Source organism: Ptychodera flava, chromosome 21 (genome assembly GCF_041260155.1).
Source record: "Ptychodera flava strain L36383 chromosome 21, AS_Pfla_20210202, whole genome shotgun sequence".
Taxonomy (NCBI): Eukaryota; Metazoa; Hemichordata; class Enteropneusta; family Ptychoderidae; genus Ptychodera; species Ptychodera flava.
The window spans coordinates 2,732,062-2,754,838 of NC_091948.1; the positions used below are offsets into that span (position 1 = coordinate 2,732,062).

Genomic DNA, 22,777 nt, shown 5'->3' on the forward strand with positions numbered 1-22,777 from the left:
GGTAACTACATGGGCTAATGGTATCATAAAACTTGAAATCTGGAACATTGTCAGAAATGGAAATATTGAAGCAAAGAGTATTTTTGGCTCAGTAAAGGTGTAACACCAGTACCACTCTATTTTGAGACTCTATGTGTGATCAGTGACTACATTTTCTTGAATTGAAATATAATGCAAGTGTAACAAATGAAGTATTTCATGTGATACAGGCATGTGTTAAAGCATTAATTAGAACTCTCCTGTAGGAGGTGTTAATTTGATGAAACAATATACACACACAATGAAAAACAATCTCAATAAATCTTTCTTCAAAGAGTATGTTTGGCTCAGTAAAGGTGTAACACCAGTACCACTCTATTTTGAGACTCTATGTGTGATCAGTGACTACATTTTCTTGAATTGAAATATAATGCAAGTGTAACAAATGAAGTATTTCATGTGATACAGGCATGTGTTAAAGCATTAATTAGAACTCTCCTGTAGGAGGTGTTAATTTGATGAAACAATATACACACACAATGAAAAACAATCTCAATAAATCTTTCTTCAAAGAGTATTTTTGGCTCAGTAAAGGTGTAACACCAGTACCACTCTATTTTGAGACTCTATGTGTGATCAGTGACTACATTTTCTTGAATTGAAATATAATGCAAGTGTAACAAATGAAGTATTTCATGTGATACAGGCATGTGTTAAAGCATTAATTAGAACTCTCCTGTAGGAGGTGTTAATTTGATGAAACAATATACACACACAATGAAAAACAATCTCAATAAATCTTTCTTCAAAAATTTCCTTTGACATATTGATGATTTCTGCAAATTTCATCCGTAAATGTTTCATACATTGAAAATTAATAAATTGAACAGCTTAATTTCTCACAGAAATGGGAGAAATCTCTTCATTCATTGCCATACAGAAAATTAAAATGAAAGACTTGGATTCAATGAATGTCATTCTATTCTTGCTGACATAATACTGTACAACACAATGCAAGACATTGATTCTACGTAATGGCCTTAGCTTTTCTAATTAAACCCTCAAACTGGCCTCTTAGCTTTTTTCTCACTTGAAAATCACTTATTGACTTAAAATGGCAAAGAGTGAATTATCTTTTGTGTGTTTCAACAACTACAATCTCCTATCATTGTCTTTGCACAGGAATTTTATCTTGTACAGACCATAGACCAGCTGTGACAGTCTCACATATTTCTCAGGTAGTTTGGAAGCACAGTGAGTGCATGTAATACAGCACACGCTATGTACCTCATGATAAAGAGAATTACATTGTACATGTGTATGTGAATGGAGTGATCATGGCTGTCCACAATGCACCTTTTTATACTGTGTTTACATAAAGAACATTTTCAACTACATGATTTGCTAGGATTCTGAAATTATTTTCTCAATATCTTCACTATGTACAGTTGCTCTGGTTATATGAGACAGGTCATCATGAAAATTCTGGCAGCTAGCTGTAAAATATGCTGATAATGAGTATCACCCTATGGTTCTACCAGTCACCACGTTGTATTGGCAGTACAGCAAAAAAAGGCCTGAAAGACCCCCTTGTTCAATGCAGTATTTTAGAATCTTGACATTTTCACCATGGCACAAAATTTTTGACGAGTAAGAAATACATCCTGAATAAAAGAAATTTCCAAACAAGCATATTAACAGAAAAAAAATTTGAATGGAAAATATGTAACGTAGTGAGTTCTAAATCTGTCTACAAAATTCATTTTTTCTTAAAACTTGTGAATAAATGGCAGCCAGTTCAGTAAACTTGACAGCACAAAACAAAATTTGAACAGTAGACAGGAACATTGCAATGCTACTGTACGCAATGTTTTCATCATCCATTTTACAAAAACAGTTGGCCCTAGGGTAGTTGTATTGTGCCTCAACAGAGAGCTTTCTGTGAACTTTCTGAATATCGTTTTGGACATCAAAGCTTATTGGAAAATTAATTTGAGAATGATTACAGATTTTAATTAATGGGCTACAGAAAACCTGTAAACTGTTAACACACACACACACCATGGTTTGTTGTTTATGACAGGATGATAATTATACTTTGCCGCCATTTGAAGTCACTGTAGGCATTTTGATTGTAAGCAAACATGGCCTTGACTTGTGTTATAATCATATGAAACTATATTTATACTACGCAAATCTATGTCAAATTATTGAAATGAAGGATATTAATGGCAATGATTAAGAATGGTTATGTCTTTCTCCTCCAGTTTGGAAAAGATCCTCATATATGATCAGGTAAAACTATGGTCACATAACAATATCAAGACTTAGGACAAGATAAGACTGTTTTCCTTTGAAAGATGGGCAGATAACCATTGCTAATCTTGCCAAATATGATACAATGCAGATAGAGGGCTACTGAATCCAATTTGAAACATTACATGCACTGATCAGGACAGTAATATGCTGGCATTAAAACTGTGGCATACTTCCATGAATGAAGTAACAAGGTGTTGAATGAGGGTCAGGGGTGATAACTGCTGTCCTGAGGAGGAAGTGATTTGTTCAGTCCAACTTGATTCAGAAACAAGTCAAACTTCAGGCCACTGGGTAACTGCATGCCTTTTGATACTGACCAAAATACTATGTATCTATATTTAAACACACATCAGGTCTTATCACCGATGTGAATTGGTTTGACTATAAATGTTACATTAGCAGCCTCTTTTGATGTTGAATACTCCACTCTTTGCTGACTTGTATTTGCATTAAATACGTGTTGCCTTTCAGAAGCTGGCAAAGCAAAGCTTAATCGTTAGAAGGGGAAGAGAGGAAGATTTTCTCAACTTAAAACAGTATGCTATACCAAACTACTATATTGTGAGTCAAAATTTCACATGGGTCTCCAAACCATGTGCTTGTACTGCAATATGGCAGAAATCAGAAGATGTGCATCACATACAAAAATTAAAAAATGTCACACTACTACATGTATCTTGAGCTGAGAAATAACATTCTGTGTATCTATCTATCAGGAAAACCCTCTTGATGAGATAAGCATTGTTTACAAAATTTGGTAAAACAAAAATACACACTCTGGTCAAGAGTGTCACAAGAGGTTGTTAAAGAATCAGGCGTTTCATTGGAATGCTGTCAAAACACATACTGACCTAAAAATGAACTTTCTCTCATAGTTTGACGCACATCAATTTTCAATTTCGTTCAGAGTAAGGTCAATGATGTATTATGCTTGTACTGCAGATTAGTTCATGCTTTACAATGCCACACAAAAGTGTGCTAACACATATGTGGCACCTTTTCAGCAAGTCTGGTTCATAACATGACTTTGGTCAGGGTTTTTTTTTATTTGCAAATGCATTTGTATGGTAGTTAGAGCACTTTTTGGCCTCTTTTCTAAGCAAATTACACAGTTACAAAAAATACACAAATTTTTTCAACAGATTCAGTGTTCTGTGGGTGACACATGGAACAAAAGTTTTAAATGGATGATTACAAAAAAATGTACAATGGATCTACATACATGTAGTCAATATAATACCTCATTTTTATATCCCTAAACTCTAATAGTAATATGAGGATTTCAACAAAAGAAGGGGGAGTGGTAAAACAAAAATAGACTATAACTGTGTTCTTGCACACATCCAAACTCACTGTTACATCATTACTATTTGAATAGGTGTGAATAGCTTGGTACTACTGCCAGAGAGATAACAAACTTATAACCTAAGTTCTATATGATGGTTATAATTTTGATGACAAATCTCAATCCTTTTATTTCTGTAACCAAAACAGTCTTTACAATACATCGTAAGTGAAGGACAGGATCTAGAAAGGTTCTAGCATGTTTTGGGGCACAATTCTTGTCAGCCCTGACGTGAAAAACTTGAAATACCCTCAAAGTGCACTGATCTCTTAGATACACAAACTACCTAAAAATTGGGATACGCTTGTTCTCTACTCGTCCAGATACACCTGGCCAATCACAAGAATAATATAAGTGACCTCTGCAATCTCCGCTATTATCGTCACCAGGATCACCATGCCAGTATGTGCCAGGGTAACTAGTCACCTGTCACAAGTAGCATGGCTTATACTAATATATTGAAACATTTTCTCGGTGGGGCAAAGCATTTGAGCTGTTTTCATTCATTAATATATCCAGATATTTTCATCATACGGATGTTAGGAAATAACATTGATGAGGCAATATTTTCACTCTTAATTAATACGTGAGTTTGATTTACACTGAAACCGAATCCCTTTAACTGACCAACACCTCTCTCTCGACTGTGGTGGCTCCCTCATTCACTCTCTCTTGTTAGACATCTACTTGGCTTACCCCAATGATTCTTTTCATAGCTTCCAACTTAAGATTATCTTTGTTGCTGTCCAACATTTGTTTCAAATCTTCGTGCCTGTCACAGAAAAAAATTAAAATTCAAGCGGTTAACATTGCAGATAGACCAAACATATCAAACGGAAGTGGCAACTGCACAAAATTGGAAGTTCAATCAAACACGAGTCACTCCTACTTTTTGTAATCAGCTGCGAAGATTCCACCGCTGGCTGGATCAGTGGCGATGTCGGCTTCACCAGATCCTGTCGATGGTGGACGTTCATTTGCGTATGATCGATGCTCAGTACTATTGTGAGCCATCTTGTGTGAATTAAACTTCCAAGCGGTCTGGGAAGTCCAATAAGAAGTAAAATTTGATATTACTTCCCTCAGAGCTCACGTCCAAGATGGCGGAGACCACTGTCTAATCACGTGACTTGAAATGAATATTAATCAGGACACGTCGATGGATATTCGGAAGTATTTCATTTCAAAATTTGAATAATAACCCATAAAGCGTTGTCTTACTGCAGTCAACTTTCTTCTCGGCATTTTATTAAATTCTTTTTCTTGGGGAATCGAACCTCGGCATTCTCTTATCGTAAAACTGTCAACCAACTATGACGTCATAGGCAGTCATATGACTCTGACACGTACGCAGGCGCATATGAAATCCGCTCGGCCATTTTGCCTACGATTTTCCAGTGCGAAGGTAAACCAAATTTCTATAAAATTTGGATTTTTCATTCACAACCGTGAAGAATTTGACGACTGACTGGATCACCTAAGTCAGGGAAAGGGATTAATTCAAAAAGGAAATGTCCGACTTTGACAGTAATCCATTCGCCGATCCAGAAGCGACGGCTAACCCGTGGCAGGTAAGTGAGAGCTGTGTGGGGGACACACCACGTCTAGTGCTCATACAACGGGGAGGATCACCTAAATTTTTCGACGAAGAGGGTGGTATGGTTGTTGTGATACATGGGGCTGGTAAAGAAAAATCTAAAATAGAAGTAGGAGTTTCGAGATCATTTGGGGTGTTGTAGCTGCGTTCAACAGTATATCTTCATCTTCAGCATTTTTAGGAATTTCGCGAAGGTGTGTTTTCGTTCAGACCGGTAGTTTATCAGTATCACTACAGTATCAATATGTGGGTGTAACGTGACTGACAGCGCCTCGAACTTCCTTGTTTTCCGTACCGCTATACATACATTTTGCTGTCCAGGTCGTATCCTATCCGTATTGCGTAGACAAATTTCACTGCCAGCATACGTGTTGCTATTTGGTTCTTTCAACATTTCAGAATTACTGGCATGCAATTCTGTATCCGCGTGGTCGTGTAGATCATTTCATATTTGATCAATAGCGGTAAGGAATTATAATAAGATTATTGTCTTTTCAAAGCCTGCGACAAAATGCAGTGCGCTTTATTTCGTGCTTTATGACCTTCAGCGGTAGACAGTCGTTTCCTGTAAGTTGTGAGCCAGCTTCTGTTCAACAAACAATGCAAACCTGGTCCCTTTGACAGAATTAATTTTCCTGTGATGTTTTCAATGTCGGCAGAGCAGTTGTATGGTTTCGGTCGTTTACGTTTCAAAAAACCGACAGCCAACAATTATCAAGGGAAAGTTTATAAGCACTTAGCACATCCACATCTAAATTGAACTCCACACCATTGAAATGTTTTTATTTTCAACACAGTAAAGGCTTGTCAAAAACGCTGGTTACATTTTAACAGATGACAATATAAACATGACTCATAAGGTTATACAAGTGATGTGATGGTCATTCGTTTGTGATTCATACTTTAACCCAATGACAGGGTTTAAGAAGCTAACTTTTGTTTTCTGCAGAGGTATACCATGGGTATGCACTGAAAGTTAACTTTGAAATTATCCATGTTCTCTCAAATAATTAATGCTAAAGGCACTGTTGAGTAGCTGTTCAACACAATAGTAAAATATCACGCAGTGTAAAACTGTAGAAGTTATGGGATAATATCTGGCAGTGAAGAAAGTACAGTGGTGAAATGGAATTTGTCCAATTTAAGGTGTTGGTCATTTCATTGACAGTATGGCCCCAGTTGATACAGGTCTCCTAAAAAATTTGCTGTGGGGTCTTGACTATCATGAAGGGACCTCATTGTTCACCTGAAGGTTGCACTCTCATTCATAAAAGAGTGTTCAGTCTAGGGCAGCACACCTTGCAGGTCAAGCAAGACAAAGCAGCATTGTTGCAAGTTAGCATACCAAAACTGGAGTAATCTCCTTCATATACCAGTACGCCCATGTCATGTGCCTAAATATGCTAGACTGTGTGATCTTAAATCTGTTTCTGAAAACAGAAATTTTGCTTTCTGTCATCAAGTAATGTAAGGAGGAGACAGTAAAATTATGTTTAGATCAATGAGATGCACAATTTTATGTTTATTGTGGTATTCTTGGCTTCAAGTTCAAGATAACTGTCAGACATGTAATTTGACTGAACCTTAACAAAAATATGTAATTTAGGTTCTATTAAATGCTGTAAGTTGGTTTATAATCCTGAAAATCCAATTTCTTCTCCGTCAATCAGGTGTAATAATTTACGAAAAAATTTTCACCAAGCTGCCCAACCCATCATTGGACTTGCTGAACCATATCCGTACTCTGTTTGTTAGTGTGATAGCCATGCATATACAATGTGTGCCATTATATATTGGTTAGGTCTTGAAAATGTTTTGTCTAGCAACTTGTAACTATGCATATGATATGCTGATGGATAAAGTGTATGGTTTAGTTATGTGTATTAGATCTATCAAAATTCACAAAGTGAATCAAAGCTATAGTAATTAAACTACAGTGTAAAAATAATTCAGAGTAATTTCAAAGAAATTCACCTCAGGTTTCAGATAATTAAATATTGACAATTATCATATAAATGTTAGACTATTTACAGTTGTATTGAATCTTGAATCCAGTGCCAGATATTGAAACACCGAAATGCTGACTAAAAATGATATTCCCCTTCTTCATGGGCTATTAAAGATTTATTTTAAGGTCAAATCTAGACCAGTGTACAAGAATAATTTTGGTAAATTGATGAGAATATTGTTGTATCCTATATTTCAGCGTGGCAGCCGATATAATTACAGTAATATTTATATTAACGATAGATGCAAGTGCTCATGCAATATGACAAGTCCTAACAAGTTTACACTTTCTCATGCTAATAATATTAGACATATATGTAATAACATTAAGCATGTACATAAGCAGCATAATAATGTGATATTTTAAAATATCTTAATCTACATGTAATTTGTAATGTTCCTTGAAAAGGATTGATGAAAAGACTCCAACTCAACCTCCATTCATTTCCCTGTTTATATTCAGCTATATTTTATAATGATTTTGGTCGCAATGAAAGTTGGTAATGAAATACTGAAATGCAACAAAAGTCAAGGTCTTCTCTGCCAACCTTTAAATGCATAGATTTTATGATCAGGACTTTATCTGAACTTGGAAGTATTCAGTTCTAGATTTTGGCCCTCTACAAAATCTACCACATGAGATTATGCTAATAGCATGCAGTTTATTTTCCCAGATTTGAAGCAGCAAAAGATTACCAAGTCCAATGCGTGTGCCTTCATCTCATCATATCACTTTTGTGAATTGCTATTTCTCCCATTTGTCATCAATAAAAGTCTTCTGCTCTGTGTACAAAAACCAACAATGTCCCATTGTCTGTTGTGTGCTTATAAGATGGACCACTCAGCTCCCATTCCTTGGCTAGAGCATGCTGAATAGTATCAGTATCCTGTGTTTAGTGAACCCTGTGTACTCTTTGTTTGCAGGATCCTTCTGTGCAGCAAGCTACCAGTGGTGGTGGCCAGCGGGGTTTAGACGAGTTTAACCCATTTGAAGGCAATGCACAGACTACCAAACCCACTTCAGTATGTTTCTTTTGTTTTTAAACCCATGCTTGTCCTGTCCTTTTTCTCTTTTACCTTATATTTCTAAAAAAAGTTTTGTTTTGTTTGTTTGCATGCATAAATGATGTCCATATTTCTCCCTTCTAAATTCTTGTGTTTTCCATTGCGATGTACTTGTCAAATTTTAAACCATTACGTTATCATTTGTAATTATTTATCATTACTTCCTCTTTTCATGCATTTCAATCTGCCTCAGTCTGTAAAATGTGCTATGTCGAGATATCACACAATAATGCAAAAATAAAGCTGAGCTCTAAAATATTATAAGAACATCCAACCCCAAAAGTATCACAGAAAAAATACTCATTGTTGTTATAAATCTGTTGCAAGGGGGCTAAAACGACACCAGTGGTTCCACCACCAAGGAAGCCAGATCCATCGCCAGCAGTAATGATGCCAACAGAGGAACCACCAGCATACACACCATCAGCAGCACAGGTATGTGATCGTTCTACTAACATGTACAGATATAGTGAAGTCTATACAGTGTTTTCCTTGTATCATGTTCACATCGTCCAGCTGTTCTTGTCAGTTTTCAGAAACCTAATTATGAACACTCATGTTATCACAGATTCATTTTCTATGACATATCTGACACCTTTCATCTGTGGTTGTATCAAGCCAACTGGACAGGGGCAGTTTTCATATGATGCTTAGAGCATAACACACTTGATTTATGTTGGTAGAAAGTACCAATAGTGTCAAAAATACCCCGCAAAATTCTTACGAAGGTAATTTTTAGGTGTACCATGTGGACTGATGTACGCAAATGCGCTTGAGTATGTCAATATCATTAAATGCTAGTACTATTATTTTTAATCAAACACAATTCAAGCCAGATGTTTTGTCTAGTCATTTGAAATTTCCATGGTCTCCCAGATTACATCATTAATACTAAATCAATATTTTTTGGCCCACATCATGCATTATATCCCATTCATTGAATCAAAAGATTATTCCAAGTTATGTAGACTTCTTTTCCTGAGTGAGTTTTTATCGTGAATGTGGTTTGTTTAGTATGCCTGTCATGACTGAAGAGATTTTAATTCCATTAGTATGAAAATTAGTCTATAAATCAATAAAGTGACACAAGGTTATGTTTCTAGATGATTTCACAGCAAGCAGTACAGGCTGTCAATATTGCTGCCAGAAAAAGTGTAAAAATCCCTTAATTATAAATGCGTACCGTACATTATTTACAGTTTTTTCAGCATCTTTTTTTTAAAAATCTGACATGTAATCAGATTTCAGGATACAAGTATATATTTTGATTATGTTGACAGAGGCCTTGAGAGAGAAAGACCTAGGATAATTCAAGGTCTGACAGTGACAATGTCTAAATTATCTCTGTCTTAAGGTTTGCAATGGCACAACAGTGTGTGTCAATTTGTTCATAGATTATGTGAAGCTTTTCAGTGCAATCTTTCTTTCTTTACTTGGCATCAAAATTATGTAGAATTAAATTGCCCCTGATTTCATTATTAGTGTGATTTGCCCCAAGGGTAAATCTACTGGCTTCTGAGTCAAGGGTTGGCGTTCACATGATATTGAAATCATGTCAAAATGACACAGCAGCCCTTTCAGGTAGGAAATGATGTTTTTTGTACTGACCGTGCTGTGGGTGATTTCTGAAAACTTTTCAGCCCCCTCCCCCTGCTCAAGATGATCTACTGAGAAGACAAGAAGAGCTTGAAAGAAAAGCAGCAGAACTACAGAGAAGGGAAAATGAAATGAAAAATATTAATTACAATCGTAAGTTGACTTTCATGAATTTGGTTAGGTTTGTAAAATGTTCTATGTGAGCAAAAAAACTATAATGACTGCAAATTGAGATCAAAAAATAAAAAATGATTATCATGAAGACCATGTTAAGGAATTATTTAGTTATCTGTGTTACAGCTGCTTATTTTTTGAAAGTAAGCTTTAAAATAATTTTGTCAAGGACTAGTAATTTCAAGAATATGAATAATATTTACACCCTGGAAAACGCGTATACCAATCTTACATAGCAATGCCTTGTTGCCGGTGTTACAAATCTTGTAAGGTCAATCTGGGGTCATCTCATTTTCAATGGATATTTCCAGTTCACTAGGTACAAGATAATGATACAGTTACATGATTCCAAGGCAGAAATGTGATATGTCAATGGCAGTAGAGGGCACAATCTGATTTTGGAGAATATTTATTGAATGATAGCAATCTCCATAATTCAGAACAATGACTAGTTTTTAGATGTAGGCTCTCACATCCTTACCAGATGCATTGTTGTAAAACATGAATCATTTGCTGCAAATCCTTCCCAGATACTGTATTGTCGTAAACCATGATTCATCTGAGACCCAATGTGACTGTGGTGGCATGTTTCTGTTAACAGTCTCCTGTCTGTCTTTCTTTTCTCCTGGTTCCAGTCTCCTTGATTCCGTGGTGAATGAATGGATTGCATACAATACATGTATTACTTTTTATTTCAGCTCGGGCCAACAACTGGCCACCACTGCCAGAGAAGTGCCCTGTCGGACCATGTTTCTATCAAGACTTTGCTGTAGATATACCATTGGAATTTCAGAGAACAGTGAAAATGTGTTATTATTTATGGATGTGTAAGTTATATTTTCAGTTAAATGCATTCTCACATATTTTGTGACGTTTGTGTCATGCAGTGTCACCGTACATTCCTGCCCAAGGTGACCATAACCATCATTTGCAGATCAGCATCATGTTTATAAGTGGAATTTATGAGGATATTCCATAAAAAGTCCAAAAATATAACTTTTAACATTTCACTACTGAAAATCTCTGAAACTGGTCAAGTGAGATAATCGTAAGTTTGCAAATTTGTAATACTTTCTGAGGAATTGTTATTTTTGTTAGAAAAAAGCTGATGACAGTAATCATGTGACTCTGGACATCTAATTTTCAAGAGTGCTTCTCAATATTATTTTTGTTCTTTTCTTCCACAATTACCCTTGAAAAACAGTGTGAACATGACAACAACAGTTGGACTATACAAACTGGCAATACTATAATTTTAACTAAGAATTTAGTTTTATCTCGTTACATCAGTTTTTCAATGGGAGTGTATGCTTTTGATGTTTATGTGATTTCAACTGACTGACAGTTGCGCTCAACTCTGCAATGGGTCATGTTCATGGTAAGTTTGGCTAAGCCATACGCTGTGGGGTTTTTCATGCACAGTGGAACAAACTGACCGCAAACTGTATAATTCCTCCATGAATTAAAGTACATCTGCAAAACTTCCACAGTTCAGTCCAGTTCAGGGATTATCCAAGAATAAAACTCATTGTTAATAATATGCCATTCTTGTGTCTTGGTTTCAGGTTATGCTTGTTTGCTGGGGCTGAATATGCTAGGAGCGTTGGCATGTTTTTGTACAGGTTATGGAGATTGTGGAATTACGTTTGGTATTTCGATAGTCTATTTTCTTCTCTTTGCTCCCTGTTCATTTGTCTGCTGGTACAGGCCAGTTTACAAAGCTTTTAGGTAAGTCCCATGTGCTAGAACCAGCCATATCTCTTTATGAAACGGATACCAGGAATTGTATATGTGTGTAGGCAAAGATATTTCATGCAATGTCAAATTTTAGTTGTTGATCTCAGGAAGAAATTTTCTTCTGAAAAAAGTATACACAGCCGCATCTGAATTTACCAGCTGTGAATTGTCAAAATGATTAAAGGGCACGTTTGTGTCAGTGTGCATGAGAAAGCTGTGTTGGTTTCCTTAATTTGGACCATTAGTGAAGCTTGGCAATGCTGGTGACATATAAAACTGTCTACATCTGTAAATCAATCAATCTGTCTTGCCAAATACATTTTTCAAACAACAACATAACATAAAGGTGAAAATGGTAGTCGTCAATCTACTAGCTGATTAGTGCTTCAAAGAAACATGGTCACCATCCATGGTGGTATTCATTCAGTCATTCACAATGTTATGTTTTGAACATTTCACCAGGGTGTATATGTTATTTTGTATGTGTTCATAGGATGTACGTATTCTTTTAAAGTGTGTCATCTCATTGTACAAGTTGCCACAACTTGATGTCCGTATTTTCATATTGTAATCAGTCACCAACAAAAAAGTTGAACATGTTACTCACTCGGCCATTCTGTTCTTTCTCAGAAAGAATGTTGTCTCAAGAGTTCCATCACAGATCAAGTCACACTCACAGTCCCCCACCCATCCCCATCCTCAATCTCAATCCTTTCATTGTTTGATGTATAAAACACTGAAGCAGACCATTGTTATTGATTGAAATCTTTGCCTTGTATATCAACAGTTAATCATTTTCCCTGCAAAGATAAATTTGATTAAAATCTGCACCTGTTTGCTTTGTGATATACATAGTGCAGAATTAAAATCAATTGTTCACTGTTATTTATGCGCCATAGATGACGTCTTTGGTCAGAGAGGGTCATTGACCTCAAAGCCCATAAACACTGATATAAATACGCCAGCAAGTATTGATGCAACATTCAGCATTTTTTTGAAAAACAGAAATGTCAGTGTCTGATGCCACACTTTCAATCAAGCGAAGAAACTACAAAACAAAAAAACACAAGCTCAGAAACAGCATTCAAATGACCGCAAAGCATTACCAAAAAGTTAACATCATTTTGAAATGTTTTGATCTGAATCACTTGTATCAAAATTTACTGCAGTGACAAATACCACCCTGCACTTTAGTCAGGACAAACCCTGAACCAGCCATTCAACAGTATTCAATCAGAGCTACTTGTATCAAAATTCCTGTGAACAGCTAAAACATCTCACAGCATAGTTATTGTATCCAACAACATTGATCATAGTCACATACTCCGCTCATCTTCCTGTGTGAAGACTCAACCAGGTATACAGAATACCTGTAAGAATGTTGAAGCACCTTAGAATCACTGATGAGATATATGTGAATTTACCCTCTGGCCCCTGATCATACAGCCTCCTCTAACTCTCTAAATTGTAGTCCAACCCAAAAGAGGGTATTTGGCATCAGTTGACAAATAAATCTACATTATTTTTTCAGTTGACAAATAAATCTACATTATTTTTTGTTTGAGAAATCCTCAAATAAAGCTAAGATTTTCCCTTCCACCCTTCCCAAACTGCCAACCAATATTACATATGCTATTCTTTCTTCCACAGGAGTGACAGCTCGTTCAACTTTTTTCTGTTCTTCTTCATATTTTTCTGCCAAATATGTACATTAATCTTCTTCGCTATTGGTGTACCAGGGTCTGGGGCGTGGTAAGACTTTCATTGTTTTTTATTCCCCAATATTCCCATTGTCAGAACGCAAGGAGTACTGACTCGATTTTCCTCCGATGTTCTCTCTTCCATGTTTCAGGAGTGATAGTTCGTTCAACTTTTTCCTCTTCTTCTTCATATTTTTCTGCCAAATTTGTACGACAATAATCTTCGCAATAGGCATTCCAGGCTGGGGAACATGGTAAGGCAAATTATTTAGGATTTTTTTTGTGAGGGGTGCATGCAGTCACAAAAAGTTAACCTCAGAGCCTACGTCAGATTATGAGATGGTGCTTTTTGTTCAGTATGAGCTGTAGGTTCTATTGCCATGTCAAAATTTGCCATCAGAAATTTGTTTTTTGCATCTGAATGACATATTTACCTTGCAGATATACCTTGTACATGTTATCTGTAAATTCACAAAAGCTGTAATATCATGATAAAATTTTTACCCTTGCATACCTGGATTGTTAGTGCTACAATATCAATCAAATGAATGAATGCACAGATAAAATGTATAGAGCAGATAGAATGAGTGAGTTACCATTTGAGATTTGTCATGGAGCATTTGTAGTTAAATTTGGAAGTTTTATAAAACCTCTCACTCTTATTGTAAAGTGAAAAGAATATTCATTTGAAGATCTGTAAGTGATTCTATGTGAAAAGATACTATTGTAAACACGTTTTACTAGTAATAAGTACTCATAACGTGGTAACAGTTTCATGATTTAGTGTACACATCTAACATTATGTCCTCAATAGGTTTTACAATTTTTGTTCTTTTCGTTATTTCTGTAAGTTTTGTACAATGTTGTAGACACTTATATGTGAAAGTGCTAATTATTGTCTCAATGTCAGTGTTTTATTAATAAAAGGTTTGAAGTCAAGGTGAATGTTCAAAATGAAATAACACTCATGTTCATCTGTGATATTTCAGCTTTTGTCTACTAATAATCCATGTATTCACAAGTAGTCTATTTCTTTTGTCGTTTTTCATGTAATTGACTTCAAATGTTCAGCTCATACTAAACAAGTAGTACCAAATAGTTAGTGTAGCTATTTGGCAGAGGTGACTGTGCATGCAACATTGTGACACATTCCAGCTACATTCATTGGAAGATTTCTTGCTATGGTAAACATTTTCTTCTTTGTCACACTGTTCATGACAATTTACAGAATCATTTGCATTTATAAAACGTTACAATAATGCCAAACTATATTTTCTTTCATCTCAGCTGTAAACTTCTACCATGAAAACATTTATTTTCAACTTTTTAATTCTGTGACCTATATCATCTTGAATTATACATTCATAAAGATTAATTCATTTATGAAAAGTTAGCAAAAGTTTCAAGAAATACACAATGTTGGCTGATAAATTTGATCTTTATCCATTGCCAACCATTTATAAGGTTGTGTTTTCAGTATGAAAGTATCTGATAAAATAGATCTTCAAATGAATCCGTCAGCTGGAATGTGACTGGTCGTCATGCTTGTATTTCTGTTTGATATATGATATATGATTTTCCTTCTCTTTCTCTAGCGGTTGGATCATTGCTTTCGGCTTGATAGGTGATGCAAATAAGAACGGAGATACAGATGTCGGAAAAATTGTGATCGGCGTGATCATGATATTTATTGCTCTCTTGTTTACAGTCATGGCTGCTTTGAGTGCCATTTTGCTGAAGAAGGTACAAAATACATGACATCCCAATCCACCACGTGTGGTGTATTTGCATCTCAAACCAACATTACATGCACATAAACATTGGACATTACAAGCCATACGTGAGCTGTTTCCTGGTTTAACACATGCAGTTAACCTAGTACCACCAGCCAGTAGCAATCGATTATTCAGTGGTCTGACAAGTCAAAAGCATCAAATATATAGATACCAATAGTTAGTGAGTTTTAAAAAATTGCTGTGCATGGAACACTTCATACTTTGAATGTTTTGCTTTGAATGGCTCTGAAACAAAATCGTAGAGGGCACACTTTCAGAAACATGTCCAGGAAACAGCTCATGACACACAACACCATGACCGTGGCTTCACTTGATCTCCCAGCTGCAGAATTCAAGTGTATCCACAATCTTGGCTTCACTTGATCTCCCAGCTACAGAGTTCAAGTTTATCCACAATCTTGCATCCTCCACATATCAGACACATGCGCAGTACACAAAGCATTAGAAAACCTCACCTCCCGCGTCATACCCAAAATCTAATAAGATAATTTTCCTTCTTGTGACTCATTTGGTTTTTTTTTTCATCTATCATGTGTTCCTCTCTCTTCACCAAAAAAATTTCAAAAAAACCACAACAGTGGCTGGGTACTTAGCCTAGGTGTGGTACAGAAGAACCTTGGGGTAGGATTGCTCATGCTCATAATCACACTTGGATTCTGTGCTCATGCCTGCATTTCAGCCTACTTACTCAAAAGGGTAAAGATAAAGTTATTCCTATTCTTGCAGATTTTCCTTTTTTTTTTTTTGGTATTGTTAACCCCTAAAAACAAGTTATAGGAACTAAAAAAAAATTGTTTAAAGTTTAATTATGTATCTCCAGAGTGCTCTGTGTATTAACCTCAGTTGTAATCTGTGTAGTGCTAGGTGATAGTCTTTGTAGTGTGTAGTTACACATATACATTAAGTGCAAGCCAAAATCATGCTCACATTCTCAGGGGTGCAACTTTTTCAGACCCCCTGATTTTCCATGGTAGAGGTCCAATTTTGCCATGGAAAAAAATGGTATTGGGCTAAACCATTGTTGTGAGAGGGTTAACTGGATCAAAATTACCAGGAATACTGTGCAGATTCTTCCAGAGCTACCTGAAAAGACAAAATGTCAGTAACATTTGCCTTTCTCGAGATCACAGAAGTTGATGTATGTTATCTTACGTGTCAATGGCATTGTGTGAGCATGGTCTTTACTTCACTGATGAAAAATGAGAGCTACTAACATGGCAAAATTTGGTCAAATCTGATCTTCTCCAAGAACCTGATTGTTGCTTCTGTTAAGTTTAAAACTCAAATCAAACAATTGAAAAATAAATCAGACTTCATCCAGTTACTTGTCAAATCTTCAGTGAGTGCAAGTAATATTTCAATATGACAGATTTCACAAGAGTTGTTTACAAATATGGTTTTGTCAAAAGCACACTCATGCACACAAGTTTCCTCTGCCTGCTGTCTTTGATGCATGGAAATTGGCAAAACATATATATTTCCTAAGCTATTCAACACCACTAACAGATGGTAGCTGCCTAACCAGCATGCCCATTCGACCACACATGCATCGGACTACTGGTAATTTTTCCATTGCACACTCTCAAGCACTCTATTGGCTCTCTCTAGAACTGTCAGAACTTGCTATTTTTTTAGTTTATATCCTGCTTGCTAGTATAACATTTTAGTTCAATGTACCTACTTGTTATGCATGTGTTTTGCCGGATATTTCTTTTTACAAAGCACTCTGGAGGTAGACCATTTAGATGCTGAATTTTGAAACTAACACTGCCAGGCCATAGGTCAGAGGTCAGAGGAAACTCTTCGATAAGGTTACGTGTACTTGCCTACTCATTGATTAAATGATAAAGGACAGATCTTTCGCCATCACTAACTCCATCATTTCATTAACACCAGCAGTAAAGGCAGCTAGGTTTTCCTTCTTGCGGTATTAACTGGCAGTCTCTTTTTTTTTCTGGCTTGTTGCTTTGCATTTTGCTTATTTTTTTTTGCTGGCTATGCCATTGTCACGACTAACATCATCAGCACATCACAGCAACCTACATTCTGTCATATACAGATCTATCCCTCCATATGTGTGCTTTATGTTTTCTGTGTTTCTCAATGCATTGTTGAATGACAGATAACATGTAAAGAAGTGAAAAAAAATAAGTTATTGTAATTAAAAGTTTAGTACACTGGAGAACTAGCAGCTGAACGTTACATTTGGAAAAGTAAAGAGATATTTCAGAATTACAAAATAATTGGTATCGTTGAATGGATTTGTAACTTTTTGATTACATGAAATCATCACATATTTGTCAAAATGTATAACTTTTCTGCAACTAGTTGGTCTTTATTTAAAAATTTGGGGTTTTTTTGTACAAACACACTCCAAAATAGTGGAATATTGGACAATAGTGTCATGTTTTGAAATACTGAACTTTTAAATCTAATCAGCCTATCAAGGAAAAATTAAGATTTTCGTACATCAGATAGTGTTTTATACATTCTGAGTATTGAAAAAATTGTAAGAATATTTCGAGTCATGGTGTCAACAGTTGAAATCAGTATCTGTGAAGATTGAATTCCGTTTTATTCATAATAAAATGGAGGCTAGACCATTCGTTTAAATCATGCTTTTTGATATTGTCTAACTTCACAGGTTCACAGCCTGTACCGTACAACTGGCGCCAGCTTTGCCAAGGCCCAACAGGAGTTTGCCAGCTCTGTCACATCCAATCCTACCGTGCAGGACGCCACGAGGAACGCCGTTTCTGGAGCAGTGTCGGGGGCCGTGTCTGGCGGTGGCACATCAGGAAACAGGATGTAAAAGTGAACAGATGAGATCATATAATGGGGAAAAACGTAATATGTAATATGTTGAAATGTTAACATCACATGCAAGGCAGTTGTTAGATTGCCTCATATTCAGAATTTTAAGTTAAAGTGGGAAATTTACTTCAATCCCTCTTTGGGAAAAAGTGACAAGCCATCTATTATAACACAAAGGAAGCCTTCCATTTTATTAAGAAAAGACTTGTTTCAGGAGATCAGGTCATGCACACCAAATAAGAGTGGCACAAGAAGGATTTTAGAACAACCACGTAAAGTAGCTGTAGACATGAAATTTTCACTGCAGTAAAATCTAAAGAAATGCTGTTTTCAAACACGCTATGCATGTCTTCTTCTTCGTGTCAGTACTGGCATCTGATCTCATCCAGGATGCTAGATAAAGACCCGATTCTCAAAATAACATTTTGTTTGTTGTATGTATGAGCCCCAAAGCCACCCTATCTGAATTTGATATTAATTTCACTTTCTGTCCTGAGCACTGGGTGAATCTATTACTGGATAGGGGTTAACAAGTTCAAAGATAGGAAATGGGTGATCATATTACTGGATAGGGGTTAACAAGTTCAAAGATAGGAAATGGGTGATCATAGTTTGCCCATCAGCTTGTTAACTCATTAAAGTACTTTGTTTCCCCCCCCCCCCCCCCCCCAGTGTCATAGTGTTGTAACTTCCTTTGTTCAAATGCTTGAGTTGTGAATTTTCCAATGTACAATACTTTTATTGGGTTATTGAAGCACTTGTGGAACTCTGTAACTCTTCTTCAGTTTTGCTTTTTTATATATATAAACTTGTATCCCTTGGCATTCTATTTATATTCTGATTTTAGTAAAAATCTTTCAGTGAAATAAAAGAATTCTCAGTGGGATCCTAGCATACGGTATTTGCTCAAGTAGACTATTGTGAGATAAGGATCACATTAGGCATACCTAGTGGTAGTGTATCATGAATTTCTGTACAATTCTATTTGATTTTGTGCAATGAGGCTTTCCACAGTACATGGCTACGTGCAAACAACAGCAGAACCACCCTTTCAGTTTTTAATGTTTCTTATTTTGAAACTTCAGAATGTAGTCTTGTATAGATTTTGAATTCAACTATGTGGGACATATCTATTGTTACATAACTGACTAAAACCGAGATGAACTCTACTGAGTAAAAAGTTGTTCATCATAAAACAGTGAGGCAACTGCACTGACATGGCAATGTACAAAATTGCCGTATCTCTTGATAAAAACAACATAGAAACTACAAAATTCAAAATGAAATTTAATACAGAGGGATTAAGTGTCTTACCAAAGTAAAATAATTTTTCAGTGAAAAGAACATATTTATATTTGTGCCCTGAAGTCATTATCAAAATGAATTAATAATAACATGTCACACCACCGTTAATAACTATAATATTGTACCTGATAGTTGGATAACAAGAGTAACATTTTGTTCACGGCACAGGTATCGGTGAATGTAGTGCATTTCCAAGAAAAAGCATTTGGATTAAGAGTGAGACCGATGCAATTTGGCCGCAGAGTTAATAAGCCATTTGTCATTAAACTTGTGACTAGAACATTTGTGTCATTGCGGTGTAGTTGAGAACAAGAGACGGAAATTCTGGATGTTAGTGAAATAAAAATGGTGATTTGATTTTGATGTAATCAGTAGTACTTGTGTTGATCCATTGCCAGTTTTACACCTACAAATGTATGACAGTCTGTTATCTATATATATAGCCTAAGCCACTGTATGATAAAAAATAACCTTTAAAAATTGACAGATGTAGACTGGGCTTGTACCCACAAGGTTTTGTTTTCGTCCTGTTGTTTTTTTTCCGTTGTCCTTTCTGTCATATAGTATTTTGTAAATATTACAATGTGGTTGCATGTGATGACTGGGCAACTATTACCATGTGTATGTAGATAACTTTATACATACCTAAATGTTCCATGGCTTTTGAAATCCAACCAGACTCTGATTGGCCACTGTAAATATTGAGTGCTTTCCAGTGAAAATAAAGTTTGGCAAGAAGTTGGTGTCAGATTCAGATTCAGAGCATTTCAATGCAGTGTTGAAACTGAATCTTCAGTTTGATTGACAGAGCGTTATTTAACCGTTAAATCAGGCTCAATTCTAGCTCGTTCACTTCTTAATTGGAGTTTGAAATTCAGGTTTTGACGTGGTATTTGGTCTAATACTCATAGAGTTTGTAGCAAAGTAGTTTTCCCATAAGGCTGTTGGACTAATTCCTTGGCTAAGTGGAACAGGAGTTCAGTATTTTTTTTCATTCGTACTGTATGTTTAAAGTGTGTTGTCATCAGGTTCAATGTCATGTGTTTTTGGCAGCCAATTGAAGTTTTCACACTCTTTGTCCAATGTGAGTCATGACATATACAGACACTTGTCAGAAAGGACTGCTATCCCAAAGTCCATGTGAAAGTTTCTGTGAGTAATTCTTCCTTTACAAAAAAAAGGGAGCCAAGTCAAGCCACACATCCCTGTGCTCATAGTGTGTGTTCCTTCCACACACATCTCCTGTCGGATGGTTCCATCTGACAGCAGACAGGGAGCTGCCGCCCTCATAGCCTTTAAAATCAGCATTTGCGACAAGTTAATAAGTTGATAAATTATGCAAGTGTATTCATGTCCAGTATTTATCATTCAAAAAAAAACTAACTAAATAAATCAAATTAAGAGAGTGCAGAACATGCTGAATGACCAGCGACTTTTGCCCTGTGAGCAGAAGTAATGTAGTTATTTGTGATTCTGTTTGTGAAATGTGAGTCACTTGGTTGTTGAGTGAGAAATGCCTTTTTTTCCCCAGCCCCTGTGTATATAGTATAAACACGTAGAGGTCAGTTTCACAAACATGAGGGAATATATCTTCAAAGTACATAGTGTTTAATGAGAAACCCAACCAAGAGTAATCACTGCATGGTCTTTTTATGAAGAGTTGAGTACACACATAGATACATTGATAAGAATCTGATTTTGAAAGAAAAAAAAATTGTCTGGTATTATTAGAACATGGAAAATATTAATGTCTAAAAGAGAATGGCAATAAATGAATGAATGTTACTGTATAAGAATTTTTTTGTGATTTCTTGCTGTTTAACCCATGTCAAAGCCACATTTGAAATGCAAACATGGTTGAATGAGAGTGTCTAGCAGAGAAAGGGGTCTCGAGGAATAATATCTGATTTATCTGTGTGCAAGAATATTATGAAAACAAACTGAATATTCACCTTTGTTATGATATGGGATGATGGAAGACAGGTTTTCCAGAAATTTCCAAAGGACACTTTCTTTTAAAATAACCTTTTTGCCATCAAACTTGAGTCAAAACCGGCATGTTCTAATTACAGGTATGAGAGACCACACCAAAGCATAGCAATATATGCATAAGCACTCACACCTGCAATGTGTATCAGTGTAATGTGTATGCATACACACATACTATCATACATGTATGTAGGACTTTCTCTGAATGTTCAAGAAAAAATGGCAAATATGGTCCATTCATTAAAAGTGGCCTTGGGTGAATTTTGAAGGGGTGAAAATTTCGTAGTGTAAAGTTTACAGCAGGATCCCTCCATCTTGAAACCCAGAGCTTGTGGCATTGTCAGCTCATGATAATATAGTCTGAGACCGTTCGTCTATGGTGTACACTACTCTCCCCCCATAGGTTTTAGGGGGAGGGTAGCTTACATCGTAATTCAGGAGAGGGCCTAGACCCATAATGAACTGAGCTGCACTCAATTTTCAGTAAGCATTTAACTTGGAAAGTTTCCCAGACATGTTTAGGTCCTAATTAGGTATTCTAGACAAAAAATTTGTAGCAATCAAATTGTCACAATTCCTCCTTTTTTCCAGATGGCAATCCATCCACTGGAAGCATATCTCACAACAGCACTTTCCAGAAATATCTAGCGTTATACATTAAGTTCTGAATTTCAAAACTTGCCTGTCTGTAAAATTACATTAGCATCTAAGCAAATCAGGCTGGGAATATTCTGTCAGCCTTGAACACCCTACCTGATGGCTTATGACTGATACAATACCAAAATGGGAAAGGGATTTCACACGTCTTTGGTGGTGTTTGTTTGATGCACCTGTCTTCATGCAGATAGATTCAGAAATTGTGAGATGGAATTTACCTGCAAGATTTGCTGCCTCTGTAAGTCAAGTTACATCAGCAGAGAATGGGTTTAACGGAAATCTTTCACCACGGGATCTGTCGTGACATTTGCAATACTGCAGAGATATTCTTGACAACAGTCTTTATAGAGATAATTGATTTGTGAAAGGTCAGTACTGAAAAAAATCATTACTCAAGCCAAAATATGGAAAGCAAATAAAATCACCCAGACATTGGCATGCAAATATTGTGTCAGTTTAGTAATTCGTTAATACATATTACATTGGATTAACAATATTTATAGATAATAAAATTATATATTTCCCAATTTCAAAACTTTAATTTTTCATCAAGGTATTATAGATTTTATAGGATGGGCACTGTTATGAATTCCCTGAAATTTCAACTATTTGAATACTTGGAAGTGTCCTTGAGGTCTCGTATACACTCAAAAAGAAGACACTAAAAACAATTTTATTGGTGTTCCAGTGCATTTTT

At 36.0% G+C, this 22,777-nt stretch overlaps 2 protein-coding genes across 13 annotated transcripts in view; one reads left to right on the plus strand and one right to left on the minus strand.

Annotated features, from left to right (window-relative positions):
* Positions 1–4,771, minus strand: part of LOC139121099 (AP-3 complex subunit beta-2-like) — a 31,587-nt gene extending 26,816 nt beyond the window's left edge. The window contains exons 1-2 of the mRNA XM_070685731.1: positions 4,533–4,771; positions 4,340–4,415 (exon numbers count right to left, since the gene is read on the minus strand). Of these exons, the coding sequence (XP_070541832.1) occupies positions 4,340–4,415; positions 4,533–4,657 (201 nt within the window). The 5' untranslated portion in view covers positions 4,658–4,771. The remainder of the gene's footprint in view (positions 1–4,339; positions 4,416–4,532) is intronic.
* A 191-nt stretch (positions 4,772–4,962) lies between these two features.
* On the plus strand, positions 4,963–21,230 carry LOC139121101 (secretory carrier-associated membrane protein 1-like). Of its 12 annotated transcripts, none has more exons than XR_011549226.1 (10): positions 4,963–5,214; positions 8,172–8,270; positions 8,640–8,747; positions 9,953–10,061; positions 10,781–10,909; positions 11,648–11,810; positions 13,672–13,773; positions 15,115–15,262; positions 17,960–18,632; positions 18,675–21,230. XR_011549226.1 is itself a non-coding variant. In XM_070685736.1 (9 exons), the coding sequence occupies exons 1-9, from the start codon at positions 5,155–5,157 to the stop codon at positions 18,125–18,127; spliced, it is 1,086 nt and encodes a 361-aa protein (XP_070541837.1). In that variant the 5' UTR covers positions 4,989–5,154; the 3' UTR covers positions 18,128–21,230. The 12 variants fall into 12 exon arrangements, 5 of the variants coding, with proteins under 5 accessions (XP_070541837.1, XP_070541836.1, XP_070541838.1 ...); XR_011549227.1 differs by lacking the exon at positions 13,672–13,773 and adding an exon at positions 13,470–13,571 and having other exon boundaries at positions 4,965–5,214; XR_011549228.1 differs by lacking the exon at positions 15,115–15,262 and adding an exon at positions 15,894–16,011 and having other exon boundaries at positions 4,967–5,214.
* The last annotated feature ends 1,547 nt before the right edge of the window (positions 21,231–22,777 follow it).